Source organism: Ovis aries, chromosome 19, assembly GCF_016772045.2.
Source record: "Ovis aries strain OAR_USU_Benz2616 breed Rambouillet chromosome 19, ARS-UI_Ramb_v3.0, whole genome shotgun sequence".
Lineage (NCBI taxonomy): Eukaryota > Metazoa > Chordata > Mammalia > Artiodactyla > Bovidae > Ovis > Ovis aries.
The window spans coordinates 49,760,727-49,776,531 of NC_056072.1; the positions used below are offsets into that span (position 1 = coordinate 49,760,727).

Below are 15,805 nucleotides of genomic sequence, written 5' to 3' on the forward strand. Positions count from 1 at the left end.
CGGACCCGGGGCAGCCGCCAGCTCTTTGCTCCCTTGACCTCTCCAAGCCTGGTGAGGCCAGGGTGGCCCTGGAGCCAGCCTGGCATGTCTACCAGGCCTGAAGCACCCTGTCCGGCAGGAGTGAAATTACCAGTGGGTGTGAGCACGTGCCCTTGGGCTGCTTTTGTTCACTCGTGTAGACGAGAAACCTAGGAACAAGGGAAAAATGCCAAAATGCTGTTTATTAATACTTGGATATAAAACCCAGCAGTGTTGTCCTCCCTGACATGGTCTAGGGTTTCCCAGCCAGTGAGAGAAGGGTGAGAAAACAGGAAGCAGGCTGGGGGCCAGGCATTGGCCAGGCCCATATCAGGCATTCAGCATCCTGAGGCTCCCTGGGCATAGTGGGGCTGGGTGAGCCTGGAGCAGCAAGGGAGGGGCCCTGTCTGCTCCGACTCAGGCAAAAAAGAAAGGACCAGACCCTCTAAGCAGCAGCCCTCCACTACCTCGAGTCTGACCCAAAGTACAGAAAGAGGCCCTGGATTAAGGGGGAGCCCCTGAGCCCTGCCTCCAGCCATCCACTCTCACAAAAGTACACCAGGAGACAAGCCCTGCCGTCAACCAGGACAGAGTAGGGGGCGAACCCTTAAGGACAGGCTTTCCTGCCTGGGATCTGATGAGCAGGGGGGCAAGGTAACTGTACTGGCTTTTGTCACAGTGACATTTTCCAAAGTAAAAAAAGGGTTAAAAATACCTGTCCCCCTAAACCCCTCACTGAGATGAGAGGCCACTCTGGGTGGGGGTGGGGGGGTGTCGTAACAGGATGGCTGGGCTCAGGCACTCTGTGGAAGGAGACTTCCAAGGGCCCTGTGGGATGGGGTTGCAGCAACACAGCGCTGGACCACCCAGGGAGCCAGGCAGACTGACCCTGACCCTTCAGGGACACCAAAGATGGAGGGGTGGGGGGAGTGTGAGAGGGGTGAGTGGCAGAAGGAGAGCAGCCTCCCCAAGAAGGCAGGCAGGCAGGCAGACCCTCGACTGCCCCCCTCCCTCCCTTGCTCACTCACTCAGCATTCCAGACTGGCAACTCTGTCCCTGGTTGCCATGACAACCAGTGGCCGGATGCCTTTCCCAAGGCCAGGCCCATCTGCCCACCCTCTGGGGAGCTGTTTTCACAGAAGGAGGGAAGCCCAACCCCGAAGCCAAGGGGCCTAGAACCCTAAGGCCAGGCCCTGAGCGGGATGCAGCCACAGGGCATTCAGGCCTCCGTGATCAAAGGCACTGGAGCTGCAGCACGTGGCTCCCCAGAGCCCAGGTTTTGGCCCTTCTCTAGGGCCTGACCCTGGGATGAGATTCTGAAGGACTTGGGGTCATGTTCCCCCATCCCGAAGTTCCAAGTGACAAATTACAACACAACACAAACAACTCTTTTGTTAAAACAACAGGACCCTGAGCCCTCCAGGTCAGGGCTTCAGGCCACTCCAGTGTGTCCTCTGGCTCCCCCAAGGTCGCAGGAGCTACTGATTGTTGCAGCCCTGGGAGCCCGAGGAGCTGCCCGCCTGCTTCTTCCTCCGCTTGTTGAGGAGCCGGTTGTTAGAGGTCTTCAGGTCCTTGATCTTCACCTGGTCGTAGTCCACCCGCATGGTTGCCAAAGCACTGGTCATTTCCTCCTGGGGATGGGGATGGGGGAAGAGCAGCTCTACTGACCTCAAGAGACATCACCTCCTGCCTGAGTGGCCCCTTAACAGTGTCAGTGACAGCAGTGAACACCTTTGCCGCCCGAGTGCCCCCATGTACCCAGCTCTGGGCCCATCGCTTTGCCTCACACAGTCCTTACTTCAGTCCTCCGTGGTGAAGACTGAGCTTACCTGACAAGGCACAGGAAGTGTGGTGACTCCTTGGGACTACACCAAGGGTAAGCAGGACAGGGACTTGGACCAAGGTCATCCACTCAGAACCACAAGGCCTTCAGGGGACACCATCGTGTTGTGCACCCAGCTTACCAGCACCTGAAGATTGTGCCCAGGTTGCCCCAGGCTCTGAGCTACTGTCCCACAGGCTCAGATCTGGTCTCTGCTGAGTCTAAAAGCAAGCTGACCACCCTGCCAGATGCTGCAGATCATAAGAGCTGCTGTTGCTGCTAAGTCGCTTCAGTCGTGTCCGACTCTGTGCGACCCCATAGATGGCAGCCCACCAGGCTCCCCCATCCCTGGGATTCTCCAGGCAAGAACACTGGAGTGGGTTGCCATTTCCTTCTCTAATGCACGAAAGTGAAAAGTCAAAGTGAAGTCGCTCAGTTGTGTCCGACCCTCAGCAACCCCATGGGCTGCAGCCTACCAGGCTTCTCCATCCATGGGATTTTCCAGGCAAGAGTACTGGAGTGGGGTGCCATTGCCTTCTCCGGATCATAAGAGCAATTATGCCAAAAGCCCCACTTCACTGAGACAGCAAGTCAGGAGCACTGCCCTGAATGGGCTAGTGTGGCCCAAAGACCACTATGCGGTCACCGACACGAGGCAAGAGGGGGTCGAAGACCCAGGTTCTGGGAGGTCACCACCCTGCAGTCCCTTTTTCCAAAACCCTGAGGCCTGTGGGGAGATGGTCCACCCACCTTGACTTCATCCCAGTGGTCTCTGTCCTCCTGCAGCACTCGGGCCGTGTGGAGTGGAGTCTGGGGCACCACCATCGATTGCTGCAAGGAGCCCCAAGCCCGTGGATCAGACCCTGCAGGCACCTGGGACAGCACCGGCTGGCCCCCACCCCAACCCCTTTCTTCCGGGCTCCAGTGGGGAATCCGAGGCTTAGGGTGGTGAAGGAGCCTGATGCGGCCAGGAGCAAAGACAGGCAAAGGCAGGGCACTACTGCATATCTGCGGCCCACTCCAGGGCCTCTGGAGCCATCAACCCCTTTGGCAGCCCTGCTCAAGCTCGTCACCCGGCCTGCCAAGGACGAGGAGGCACTCACGTTGATCCAGGGATGGTTCATGAATTGTGTGATGGTCAGCCTCTCAGTGGGGTCCGTCTTCAGCAGGAGGCGGATCAGCTGCTTGGCTAGGGAAGAGAGGGCAGTGGTGAGGCTGTGGAGCTGCTCAGAGCCAGTTCCCACTCCCAGAGACCGCCAGCTCTGCAACGTGCTCCCGAATTCCTAACCCACAGAAACAGTGTGCTGATAAGGGTTTCTTGTAAGGCACTAAGTGTTTGGGGTAATTTGTTAGGCAGCAATAAATAACTGATACAGGCCAGATTTGTTCGTGGTCCCCAACGGGAAAATATGAACAAAGGACAAGAATTAAGGGAAGTTTTGAGGAGGCAGGTTTCGGGTCCATTTGGCAGACATGGAGAAGGACGTTCAAACGGTGAGATGACTTGCCTAGGATCACACGGCTGGGATGTGGAGGAAGCCAGGATCTAAACAGGTCGGTTTGACACCTAAGTGGTCTCTCCCGGAAGGAAGGCGGCTGGGGTCCGGTGGAGCGAGCTAGGCAGAGAGTCACTCACCATCCTCGGAGACCTCGGACCACTCAGGGCTGGGGAAGCCATACTGGCCCAGGCGGATCCTCCTCTTCATCCCCGGGGAGATGGCCTGGCCCGTGTTGGAGTAGAAGGGCGGGAAGCCGCACAGGCTGGGGGAGGGCGGAGGTCATTCGGCACAGGTGTGGGGGCAGCACCAGGGCGGACCCATTCTCCTCCCCAAGACCCTGACTGGGAGACAGGCAGCCAGACACCAGGGCAATAATATCAGCCCCATGAACTCGGGAGTTCATCTCCAGGAACACCAGCTGCCCTTGGCATGGGGAGGCCTCTGGGGAGCCTGAAGGAGAGGTGTCTCATGACCAGAAGGGAACAGCAGACTGCTGGAAGAGTGGCCCGCTTGAGCCCTTCACCCTGGATGGTGGGGGCAGAAGCAGTTCCAAGGGTGCCCGCGGGTGCAGGAAAGGGAGGTACTCACAGGATGTACATGATGACGCCCAGGGACCACATGTCACATGATTTGTCATACTTCTCTGGACCCAGGACCTCAGGAGCTGCCAGGGCAGAGGGCAAAGGAGGACCCTCAGGCCAAGGGTCCTGGGGCACCGGCAGGAGCCTACAGCCTGGGCAAGGTGGGAATAGGTGCCCGAGCCGGGGATGGGGCAGAGCAGATTGGTGTCTGGCACCTTCTGGGAAGGCAGCATGTGTGTGAAGTTGGGGGAGGAGCAACAGCTCCTAGATAAAATAAACCCACTTTCAGGCTGGGCTGTAAGAGATGATAACCTCCTAGCTACCTTGGGCCAATCTCAGCCCAAGTAGCGGTAGTGGAAGGAGAGAAGGGCAGTCAGGGGTTGGGTGGGGTCCTGCCATAGTGGAGAGGGCCCCAGCCCAGCAGCTGCCCTGCATCCCCTGCCTCCTAAACAGACAGCCTAGGTCATGGGCAAGGAGGGGCCGTGGCCAGGGCTCTGGGTACCGTTCACCTGGTGACCATCCCATGGGGCCTTGGTCTTCCCATCTGTGCAATGAGATCGGTAGGCCAGGAGATTACTAAGTCAAAATACTACAAAACACATCCTGGTAAACAGAGTGCCATTCCAGCTGTCTCGGGGGGCTTCCCACCCCTTCAACAGCTCTTGGAAGGCTTATCCTGAGGGAGAAGAACTGTCTGTAAACAAGTCATCACCCCACTCTCCAGGAAGGGGCACTTTCCAGGGTGGTGGGGGTGGCTTCTCCAGGTCTAGGGGTTACCTGCTCACAGGGGAGCAGGGAGCTTTTCCAGGAAGCATGAGTGTGTGTGAAGCCCCGGGGCCCATCCTGGCCCTCACCTAAGGGACGCTTTCCCAAAACACAGGTGGCTGGCCCCTTGCTTCCCTCTCGTGTAGGAGGACGCGCCTGCCCACTTTCTGAATATGACTCCCAGGAAGATAAAAACCGGAGAAAAACAACCGCACTTGGGCTCCATCCCAAGCCGACGGCAGCCTTTTATCACATATATATTTAGAGCCACTGTGATGTCATTCAGCTCACAGGCCAGAGCCAGAATTTTCCTGGATCTATTTTCAAGAGCAAAAACTGAAGTTTGGGAGAATATTTTTGCAGCCTCCGGCCCCCCAGCTGCCACCTCCACACAGACAGAACCCTCCCCTCCCTCCTCACAGCGCTTTAACTCTTTGGCTTCTGTGTCCCACAAGCTGCCCCAGACCACAGTGGGGTGGGGGTGGGGGGCGGGGTGCAATAAAGAGGTACCGGCCACATCCCAGGGACTCACCCACATAGTAGGGAGTGTAACATGGAGTTTGCAGGGCATTCTGGGTGGTCTCTTTGGCAAAGCCAAAGTCCGTGAGCTTCAGCACCGCATCTTTATCCTTGGACGTGTAGAGCAGGTTTTCAGGCTGGGCCAGGGAGAGAAAACGTTAGTCTGGACTCAGGCACCAGGTGGGGGCAGATTTCCACGGTGATCTGCAGTCAGATTTCCTTCCTCCCTCCCTCATCCAGATTGAGGCAGGAGGAGCCGGATCCATCTCACTAAAAAAGACCTGGGTCTTGGCCGCCAATGACATGGGCCAAAGGTGGAAGAGACTAACGTAGCTGAGAGGTGACACCTTGTTTCACAGGGGGGAAACTAAGGCAGTGGTTCCACCAAGCCTGGGGATAACTGAGTGCCACAGAGAGCCCAGGGGCAGGAACTTCTGAGCTTCAGTCGGTGATGCTGCCATGAGATGCCAAAATGAGGGTTCCAGGGAAATGGGGGGCTGCTCATGAGCCAGTGCTGCCAAGCACACATCCTGTACCCAGCCCAGAACGAGCCTGCATGACAGGCCCCTACCTGACGCTGCTCGGGGAACTCAGCCCTGGGAGCTGCACAGAGGCCAGTCTTCCTGGTTGTAGGGCACAGAGGGTCTGAGGGATGAAGGCAGTGGGGAGGTCTGCATGGAGGAGGCAGCCCTCAAGCTGCTTCCTAATGAATGGGTAGGACCTAGGCCCATGGAGAGAAGCAGCAGAGCTGGGGCAGAGGGATGGGGTGGCACATGGAATTTCAGTTTGGAGCCAGTGAAAGCTATTTCTCAGGTTCTATTTGAGATGATCCAAACTTGGACTGGGGTGAAAAACAGGGAAGCAGTTTTTCTATAGGAATCTTCTCCATAGAAGGCTTTTCTCCACTTAAGGGGAAAAAAAGGAGGCCAGGGCCAAAATAAAGCAATGGTTCAGAAGGTGAGACTGTTGTGGCTCCATGTGTATCCAAGATCAAAGGGTAACCGCACGAGTTGGTGATACTCAGCCAGAGGAAGAATCTGATACAGCGGCTGGACCTTCGGGTCTCCTCTGTCCGGTCTTAGGAGGAAATAAGTCTGGGGGGCGGGACAGTCAGGGTCTAGGTGGGAGGCCGAGGGCCCAGGAGTTGTAATTCTGCTCTGACAGTGGCTGGCACAGGCAGGTGAGTGTGTGTGTGCATGTGAAGCCTTGGTTTGCATTTCTTCCATCTGATCCTAATCACCTGTAAGATCCAGTCCTCCCTGGACAGGAAATTTGGAGAGAACATTCTCAAGCCCGTCCACTGGAGGGACAAGCAGGTCCAGCCACTAGGATCACCTCCGCTCCTTTGTCCAGTGGCCAGCAAAGGGCCTCCTTCCCCTAAAATGCTGCCATCAGAGGGCTCTGCCTACGGGAACTATGGCTGTTACTTCACACAAGCTCCAACAGTGTTGGGCAGCCCTGTCACCGAAGCCTGGCACACTGTCTTCACAAAATTCTTGCTGAGTGAACAAATGAATGCATGAATCCCCAGGGAGGCACCTGCAGAGCCTTGAGCAAAACGACAGTGCAGCATCTGCAGAGGCTTGAGCAAGACAATCACTCTCTGAGCCTCGGTTTCCTCATCTGTCAAATGGGTAATGGCACCCTCTCACAGGGCTGGGTGAGGATTAAACGAGATGCTTCTCAGGACCCAGTGGCTCAAGGTGGGCACTAGTTTATTCTTATGCCTACTGGGATTATATACGCTTGAAGGAAACAAGGAGGCCTATCTGGCTAGAGCACAGTGAACACGCTGGGACCGTGGGAGGAGAGGCTGAGCCATGCAGTATGGGCCGCGGGGAGAGGCCTGGAATGCCAAGCAAGGAACGTGGCCTCCATCCAGTGGATGCTGGGACTTCTGGGGTTTGTGGATGGCACTCTTTGTCCTGGTCCCCCAACATGGGTCCTGGAGCCTCACCTTGACATCTCGGTGGGCGATGTTCCGGCTGTGCAGAAACTGGATGGCAGTGCCAATATCCCGCATGATCTCTGCGGCTTCTGCAGACATGGACAGAGGAGGGGGCCACGGATGCCTCTCGAGGGTCAGGCAGCCCAGGGGCCCCCTCCCCATCACCCCTCTTGGGAGAGCACAAGATGGTGCACTCCTGCCACCCAGGACCCCACCTCAGAGCCCAACACTGGTCCCCCTAGTTTCTTCTGGAGATGCCCCCAGCTCAGCTGCGGGCTGGCACCAAGAAGCATTGAGGCCTCCATCCCAGGCCCATGGGGAGTCTATCTCTGACAAGCTGCCACAGACTCACAGAACCCCTTGGGGGAAGAACATCTCCCCCTACCCTTGTTCAAGTTGGGAAACTGAGGCACAGAGAGGGACAGGGCCTTGCCCAGCGTCACAGAGAAACTCTGTGTGCCCCATCTCGGCCCAAACTCCCTGTGCAGCGGCACATACATACCTCTTTCAGTGAAAGCCTGGTCGCCACGCTCCTGAATCCTGCTGAACAATTCACCACCTTCCATGCTGCCAGAGAAAGCAGGGACAGAGGGGGAGGATCAGGGGTCGACCTGCCCCTGCCCCGCGTCATGGGCCCAGGCCTCCAGCCCTGCTGCTCTTCCCCTGGGGAATGGCCACTGTCAGCCTCACTGTTTCTTGAAGAGCCTGGTGCGTGGTAGGCTGTCGGCTTCGGTGGGTTGAACTCAACTCTTCGAACTAGGGGAGGATCTTCCCCAGGGAGCATCTATGTTCCCAGGGACACTGTCTTGATCTGGCAGCCCCACTTTTATCCAAGTTTACCCAAGTGAGGAATGAGATGTCAGTTATCATCCTCATGACCACTGTCTTCTGAGCACCCACTGTGTGCCATGCCCTGGGCAAACCCTTTGTGGCACTGCTGTGTGATCCTGGGTGGGTCCCTTCACCTTTCTGTGCCTCAGCTTCCTCTTCTGTAAAACAGGGATTAGCGCACCAGCCTCACAGAGTTGGGAAGACTGATTCGGCAGTACTTAGAGCACTTAGAATGAACAGGGTGAATGCCGCACTAAGATCTCCCTCCACACTCTACATGGAAGTTACAGCGATCCAGAGAGGTGAGAGGCCTGCCCAAGGTCACACAGCTAGTGAGTGACAGAGTCAGGATCTGAACCCCAACTCTGACCCAAGAGCTGCTACCCTATGGGGTGAGGGGGAACTTGAAAGGCAGACAGGGAAGAGCTGGAGGCCAAGACCCAGGGCCCAGGTTCTGAGAAGGTTAGGGCTGAAGGTTAGGGCTGTTCACGGGAGAAGCCTAGGATAGAGGAGGCTGCTGGTTCGTGGATCCAGGCCAGGATCACCCAGCATCGGGGGTGGGGGGCAGGGGTGAGCCACGGGAGCGCAAATCCAGGCGAGGAGAAAGCCGAGGGGACAGCACATATCCCACTCTTCCCCCATCCCAGCCACACTCAGGGCTTGGTGGCCTTCTCCGACAGCCCCTCCTCACCAAGTGGGACTCACACCCAGGGAAGCCATATTATAGCCACTGAGGATTCCACCCATGCAGGAGTGCCCTTGGGGCCGGCTGCCCAGGTCCATCACCCTTCAGGGGCTGGGGGGCCCTCCTGGGGCTGCTATCTGAAGAACAGAGACCTCTAAAGAATGGCGGGAGTTGGGGAGGGCACAGGGGTACCAATGAGATGCTGAGGGAGGGTGGGCCGGCATACCATTCCATGACGATGAGGAGACAGCGTTTGCTGTGATGCATATTCTCATAAACATCCAGGATGCGCACGATGTGGGGGCCACCTGAGGCCTGCCAGTGGTGGTCCACCTCCTGCCGGGCCTTGGGGCTGTCGTACAGGAGCTGAGGGCAGGGAGGCACAGACAGTGTCAGGCCCAGAATCCACTTCCCCAGGAGCCACCCAGACAGCGCCACTGCCCTCACTTGGCAGACAAGGACACGGAGGCTCAGAGAAGCCTGTGATCTGCCTGAGGTCACCCAGCTGATGATGGGCAAAAGGAGGATTCCAGTCCAGGTTGGATGCATGGTCCGATGAGCTCCTGCACTTGGCTGAGGGCCAGCTTCAAGCAAGCTTAGCTCGTAGCTCGGGAAGGCCTGGGAGGTAGCTGAAAGCTTGGAAGGGCTCAGAGGCCAGAGAAGCCCCTGCCTCCTTTCCCAAGGGGCAGCAACTGAGATGGAAATTGAGAGGATTTTGTAGTCAAATCACACATCAGTTGTGAGACCCTGTGCCAGGAGCCACACGTCCCCAGAGCCTCGTTTCCAGTGGGATGACACGAGGGTTGTGGGCCAGAGGTAGAGGCTGGCGGGAAGGAGGACCCTGCTCAATGGGAGTGACTCCTTGGTGGGGTGAGGTTTCCGGCCTTGGGGTTAAATTCCTCCATGACTCAGTGTGACCTCAAGCGAACATTCACAGCTCCAAGCCACAGCCCACAACTCCGTAAAATGGAGTAATAACAGTCATCCCCACAGGATGCATCATAGCGAAGCAGGCAGCAGGTGGGTGGGCGTCGGGATCTTTGCTCGGGTTAACTCAGCCCCACACAGTGGCTGCCAACCTTAAGGCCAATCACCGGGAATGAGCAAGACCTTGAAATGGTCATGTTCAGAGGTGGAGGGGGTGGAGAAGTCAGCCTTCTGGGGGAGGTGGCCCAGAATGGGGAGAACAGGGATGAGGCATCCCCCGGTAAGGCTGCTCATATCTGCTTCCTAGTCGAACAGGGCTGAAGAGCGAGGCTGCAAACCAAGACAGGCTGAGACCAGCTCCGTCTGGCTCAGTACCCACAGGACGCTGGGCCACCATGGGCCCTGCTTTCTTCCTGGGCAGGATGGTCTCCCCTCCCCTAGGGCATGTGCGGGGCAGCCTCTGGGACCAAGCTATCCAGGCAAAGATCAACTGGGGTGGAGAGGAAGACAGTGGGTCTCTGCATCTGTCTGCCGCTGGTCTGGGGAGCTGTTCCCTGTGACCCTAGTGTGGAGTGCAAGGAGGTGGGCAAGCCCCTCCAGCAGCCTGGGGGCTCCTGCTCCGCTAACAGTCCAGAATGGGGCACACAGAGGCGGCTGTAGGCAGACCTGGAAACCATGGATCCCTTGCTCGTGCTGCCTTTGCCTCCTCTGTTCCCTGCCCACACAGCGCCCATGCACCAGCTTCTTCCTTAACAGCACTGGGAGAAAGAGGCTTGGTCACATCGGCTCCCCTGCCCCCGCTGCGTCCTGAGGCGCCTGAGGCTCCAACCACAGGATCAGAGATGCGCCATTCTCCCTCCCTGCTCTGTCCTCTCTGCACCTTGTCTCTGCTTGGCCTCCCAACACTTCTCCCTGCCCCCTGCCACCTCTTCCCTAGCCGACCTGACCATGTCCTGGCAGGGCCTCCAGGAGGGTTCCTGGACCCTCACTCTGTCCTGCTTCTGGTACCCCGACCCCTGTACCAGGGTCCTCTCTCTCCTCTCCTCAAAGACCCAGCCCACAGCTGATAGGTTTTCTCTGGGGTCCTCAGTCCCGCCTCCTCCTCTCTGGCTCTTCTCCACCTGTCCCCACCCTCACTCTTTAAATCCCCAGCCCTCATGCTCCAGATAAAGGCCACCTTCTTCCCTGGCATCCAGAGCTCGCCTTCTCTCCCGGCTCCCTTTCTGCTGCCCTGGGCCCAGAACACCTGGCTCAGGTCGGAACCCCGGACGCACTGGCCCCAAACGAGCCTTGCGCTCCGCCCACAGCCCGTGCTCTCCCGCTCCATCTCCTTCTCCACCGGGCCAGCTCTCCCTTGTTGAGGAATGTTCTGGGCTCGGTTCAGATGCCTCCTGCTCTCAGAGGTCCTCCCAGCACCTCCCTCAGTGGTTTTTGCCTCTGCACCTCCACCAGGCTGGAGGGAGCATGAAGGCAGAGGCAAGTGGGGTTAACCTGGGAGTCCCCCGCTGGGGCCTGGCAGAAAACACTGCGCTCTGGAACAAACAAAGGATGGGATGATGGGTTTGAGCCCTGGTCAGGGGACTAGATCCCACACACCACAACTAAGACCCAGTGCAACCAAATAAATAAATAATAAATATAGATATATATTTTTTAATCTTAAGAAAACATTGCCCGCTCCCCAGAAAGCTCCTGCATCATTGCCCTTTTCTCCTCCCTCCTGTACATCACTTACTCATGACCTACAATTAGCCTGCTCCTTTGATAACTCTATAAACACACACATACACATATAGACAATACACTTTCAATATGCCTGGCTCTGTTCTGAGCCTTTTACAAATATTAGGAGGAAGGGACTTTACTACCACCGCAGAGGCAGAGAGAGGTGAGAAACTGGCCCCAGATCATGTGGCCGTTTCCCCAGTCAGGCCGGCACCGGGTCGTCTCCGGCTTCAGACTGTGGGCCCCCACGGGCAGGGCCAGTCTGGGTTCCAGCGCTGACACAGAGCACGGGCTTGGATAATACTTGGGGATTCAATGAACAAACCTATAAAGGGAGGGGGAAGGGAAGAAACTCTCATAACCCACCATGAGGAGAGAAAAAGAAGAAACTGAGGGAGGACCCAGGAAGGCTCAACAAATCAGACATGACAACCTGGCCCAACTTCCTCCCTGCGGTACTCACCTGCCCTCTCTGGTGAACCAGACTTTACCTCCTTTTCTAGGAAAAGCCCATCCTGACTCCTCCAGCCCGCAAGCCCATGGCTACAAGTAGGCTTCATTCATGCAAGTACCTGAGGGGTCCCTATCCTTCATAAAAGGGGTCCTCAAGCAAAAGCCCTGTCTTCCCAGGCATGGAAAAGAGCACAGGGCTAAGATAGGAGGCCTGGGCTCTGCTCCTATCCTCGGTGTGACCTGGGGCTGGTCTTCTGCCTCTCTGTGCCTGTGTCTCCCTGGTGTTAAGGTGCAGGGTTCGGGCAACACTGGAAGGATGGGAACCACAGAGGGGACCTCTGGTCAGGGGCTCCTCAAAGTACCTACTACAGCCCCTTTCCAACATCGCTGTGCTCACGGAGCAGCCTCTGGGTCTCCACTGACCCCCATATCCTAATGTCTGAAACTGCTGGAGGCCACCCAGTATCCTGGTCCCCAGTCACAGCTGGGAAGAAAAGAAGATGGGGTGCCCAACAGATGAACATCTTGGCCTCACTCCCACCCGATGCCCCCAAGCCCCCCAAGGGGTACGCCACAGTTGGGAGGGTCTGTGACGTCTCCTGAGCTGCTCCATGATTCCAGCTAGCACCCAACAGGATCCTCCGCACACCTGTGGGACAGAACCCTGGCTTCTTCCTCTGGGACGGCTCCCAGCTGTGCTGGAGGTGTGCCCCCTCCCCCCCCGCCCACTGATGCCACTGAATCTGAGATGACACTTCCTTGATCTAGTTACAGACTCTGCTGAAGTGGTTTCCATTTCTCCCTTCTCGCCTTACTCTCCTTTGCCATTTCTCCTCAACCCCCAGAGCCCGCAGTCAGATGGCCGAGATGCTGACAAACCCCACCAGACTGCAGACTCCCTCACAGCTTGAGGGGCAGAGGAGCCTGCTTCCCAGAGACACAGCTGCCCATGCCCCTCTGGCTCTCCAGGTGTAATGGAGCCTCAGAATCGGCCAGACCGCTCCACTACCTCCACACAGCGTCTCTTCCCACCCAAGCACAGGGTTTACTGCAGGTGGAGGGATTCTTGAGTTCAGGAGCTGGGAAAACAACTGCAGCAATTGACTGTTTGGAAAACAATTTACAGTTTACAAAACACTCTTTTCCTTTATCTCATGGGAATGCTCGGTGCCACCCTGTGAGGCAAGCAGGGCGGGAACCAACAGCCCCAGTTTGCAGACTGAGGCAAAGAGGCTCTGGAGGGTGAAGTCACTGCCCTGGGGCTGCTAGCATGGAGTAAGGTGAGGCTGGGCCGGAGGAGAGCAGGACTCCACACAGAGCATCCAGACAACCCCTCCCAGAGAGGGGATGAGAGGCCAGAGTGGCTCCAAGTCAGAGAGGCAGTGCTCAAACTAACTACTGCTTGCAAGACTCAGGAATCTTGCTCCAAAATAAATGTGCGCATGGGGCATGGTGTGCACACGAGCAGAGGAGTGTGTGTGTAAGTGTGTTCACGTGCTTGGAAACATGGGTACCTGGACACATGAGTACATGCATGCAAGGGCATGGTACGCGCAAGGGTGTGTATGGGGGTAGGTAGTATGGGTATGAGAAATGTGTGTCAGTGTGTGTGGGCCAAGGTATGTGTGTGCCTCTGAACTCTATGATATTAACTTTGAAAATAAGGCCCATCGATCTGCCCATTTGGGCTTCCCAAGTGGCTCAGTGCTAAAGAATCTGCCTACCAGTGCAGGAGATGTGGGCTCCATTCTTGGGTCGGGAAGATCCCCTGGAGAAGGCAATGGCACCCCACTCCAGTGTCCTTGCCTGGAAAATCCCATGGGCAGAGGAGCCTGCTGGGCTACAGTCCATGGGGTCGCAAAAGAGCTGGACACAACTGAGTGACTAAACAACAACAATCTGTCCATTTATTTGTCTGTTTTTCTGAATATTTTCTATTTTTCTGAAGTGTCAAGCAGAGAACTAGGCACAGAGAGGTGCCCAAGAAATACTGGGGTCTTGCTGCCACAACTCAACCTGTGACAGTCTTGCCTGGGGAGGTGACCAAGCCTAGACCCTTCTGCTCAGACCTCCTCTCCCACTGAGATCCTATCTCCACTGCAGGACCCTCCACTTCATGTTGCCCGGAGCTGTGAAAGCACTCTGTCTGCCTTCCCAGAGCATCAGACAGATCTAGGGTGTCTGTAGTGACTCTGTAAGACACAGCCTAGGGACCAGCCCCCATCACCCTTCTTCAGCCATCTCCCAGCCCAGGAAAGGCTACCTTCCCAGACCCACATGCCCCTTCACATAGCCAGTTCCCCCTTGGACAGGCTCTTCTCTAGTAAAAATGTTCACAGTATCGCCCTCTCTCTCTCTCTCTCTCTCTCTCACACACACACACACACACACACACACACACACACACACACACACACAGGACGCCCCAAGGCCCCAGGCTGGACAAGCAGCCTCTCCCACCTCACCCCAACCTCCACACTCCCAGTCAATTAACCTACAGCCTTGGCCAAGCTGCTGGGGCCTCTGCTGGAACACCCACTCCTTCCGGGGAAGATAGCTGGTTTATAATCTCTCCCATCAGTGAGACAGCAGCAAATTAAGAAATATGAACTCTGGATTTCAGGACGGCCCACAGCCCGAACCTCCCAGAGGCCGGAGATCTACTTCCTTTCACTGATCTGTGGGTCAGCAAATTCCCATGATTTCCACTTTCTTGAAATTCCAGCTTTGTTTGGTGCCAGAGGAGAGAGAGGCAGGAAGGATTGCTGAGTTCCCCCAACACCATCTTTCCCACGCCGGGGTCTCAGCCCAGCCTCAGGCAGGGGTAGGCTGGAATTCTCAGGAGTGGCATCTCTGGGTTGTTGATTACACCATAATACACAGGCTAGGTGTCAAACACTCAGGCAGTGGGTCTACACAGAATGTTATGGGGAAATCTAGATTTGCGACATTTTTTTCCACCGTGGAGAACCCCAATTCTCTACAGAGGGAGGTTACAGGTGAGAAAAAGCACTTTGGACTTACTAAACCCCCTCTTGGTAAGAGTTTTCAACTCAACCATATCTGAGGTCCCTTCCGGCTCCAAGCTCTGTAATTATTCGGGATTATTTTCCCATGGGGATATATCTAAGTTTATGAGACACCACTGGAAGAGCAGGATACATTTCAGAGCCAGATGTTGAGACCACCCGCCCTGTGCCGTCAGCAGCAGGCATGGGATTCCAGCCCCTGGCCAGCTCATGGGACACGTGCTGGCTGCTTTGCTGACTTAGAATAGCCTCAGATGGGATGGTATAAACTGACCTCAAGTTCAGGGTTCTAAGCAGGAATTTCCTTCTTAAGGTCTCAGTATCTTCCTTATAAGGGCTTCCCAGGGGGCTCAGATGGTAAAGAATCCACCTGCCTACGTAGGAGATGTGGGTTCCATCCCTGAGTTGTCATGCACCCCTGGAGGAGGGAATGGCAACCCACTCCAGTATTCTTGCCCGGGAAATCCCATGGACAAAGAAGCCTGGCAGGCTATAGTCTATGGGGTCACAAAAGAGTCAGACACGACTGAGCCACTAAATAACAACAATTTTCTTTATAGAGCCAGACTCGTCCCTTCCTCACTGGCTTCACCCTCTCCTTCCCCACAAGGGCACCAGTGCTATTAGAGAATTGTTGGTCACATCAAATCTGACTTTTTAGCCACGGTCTCAAATTAGAGCCTCAGACATGTGCCATTACTCTCTCACGCACTCATTTCCCCAGCTTTCGTAGCTCATTAAGGGAGCTAATGGAACCGATTTTGCAGCTATGGATGAGTTGGCCCCACGCCAGATGAGACCTCGCTTCATTAAGTTCTGGCTGTATCCTGTCCTCCTGAGCGGCTGAGTTCCAGGGAGGTCGGCTCGCATGACGCTCCTGACCCCAGATGCCTGGGCCCCGTCTGAACGCCGGATGACTAACGGAGTTACACCCCCTTTGCAACAACCGTCCCTCCCTGGTGCTCGGCCAGTGCTGCGTTGGCCTCGGTGCTTGTTCACAGAC

At 56.3% G+C, this 15,805-nt stretch overlaps 1 protein-coding gene across 3 annotated transcripts in view; it reads right to left on the reverse strand.

Moving 5' to 3' along the window:
• Positions 1–202: 202 nt before the first annotated feature.
• Positions 203–15,805, reverse strand: part of MAPKAPK3 (MAPK activated protein kinase 3) — a 28,565-nt gene continuing 12,962 nt past the window's right edge. For 2 of the 3 annotated variants that reach the window (XM_015102404.3, XM_042236164.2), the window contains 9 exons: positions 8,895–9,034; positions 7,655–7,719; positions 7,162–7,241; positions 5,218–5,341; positions 3,928–4,003; positions 3,477–3,601; positions 2,944–3,029; positions 2,591–2,671; positions 203–1,649 (listed from right to left, as the gene is read on the reverse strand). In XM_015102404.3, the coding sequence (XP_014957890.1) occupies positions 1,497–1,649; positions 2,591–2,671; positions 2,944–3,029; positions 3,477–3,601; positions 3,928–4,003; positions 5,218–5,341; positions 7,162–7,241; positions 7,655–7,719; positions 8,895–9,034 (930 nt within the window). In that variant the 3' untranslated portion in view covers positions 203–1,496. Of the gene's footprint in view, positions 1,650–1,847; positions 1,989–2,590; positions 2,672–2,943; positions 3,030–3,476; positions 3,602–3,927; positions 4,004–5,217; positions 5,342–7,161; positions 7,242–7,654; positions 7,720–8,894; positions 9,035–15,805 lie in introns of all 3 variants that reach the window. The other variant, XR_003585966.3, reaches the window with a different exon arrangement.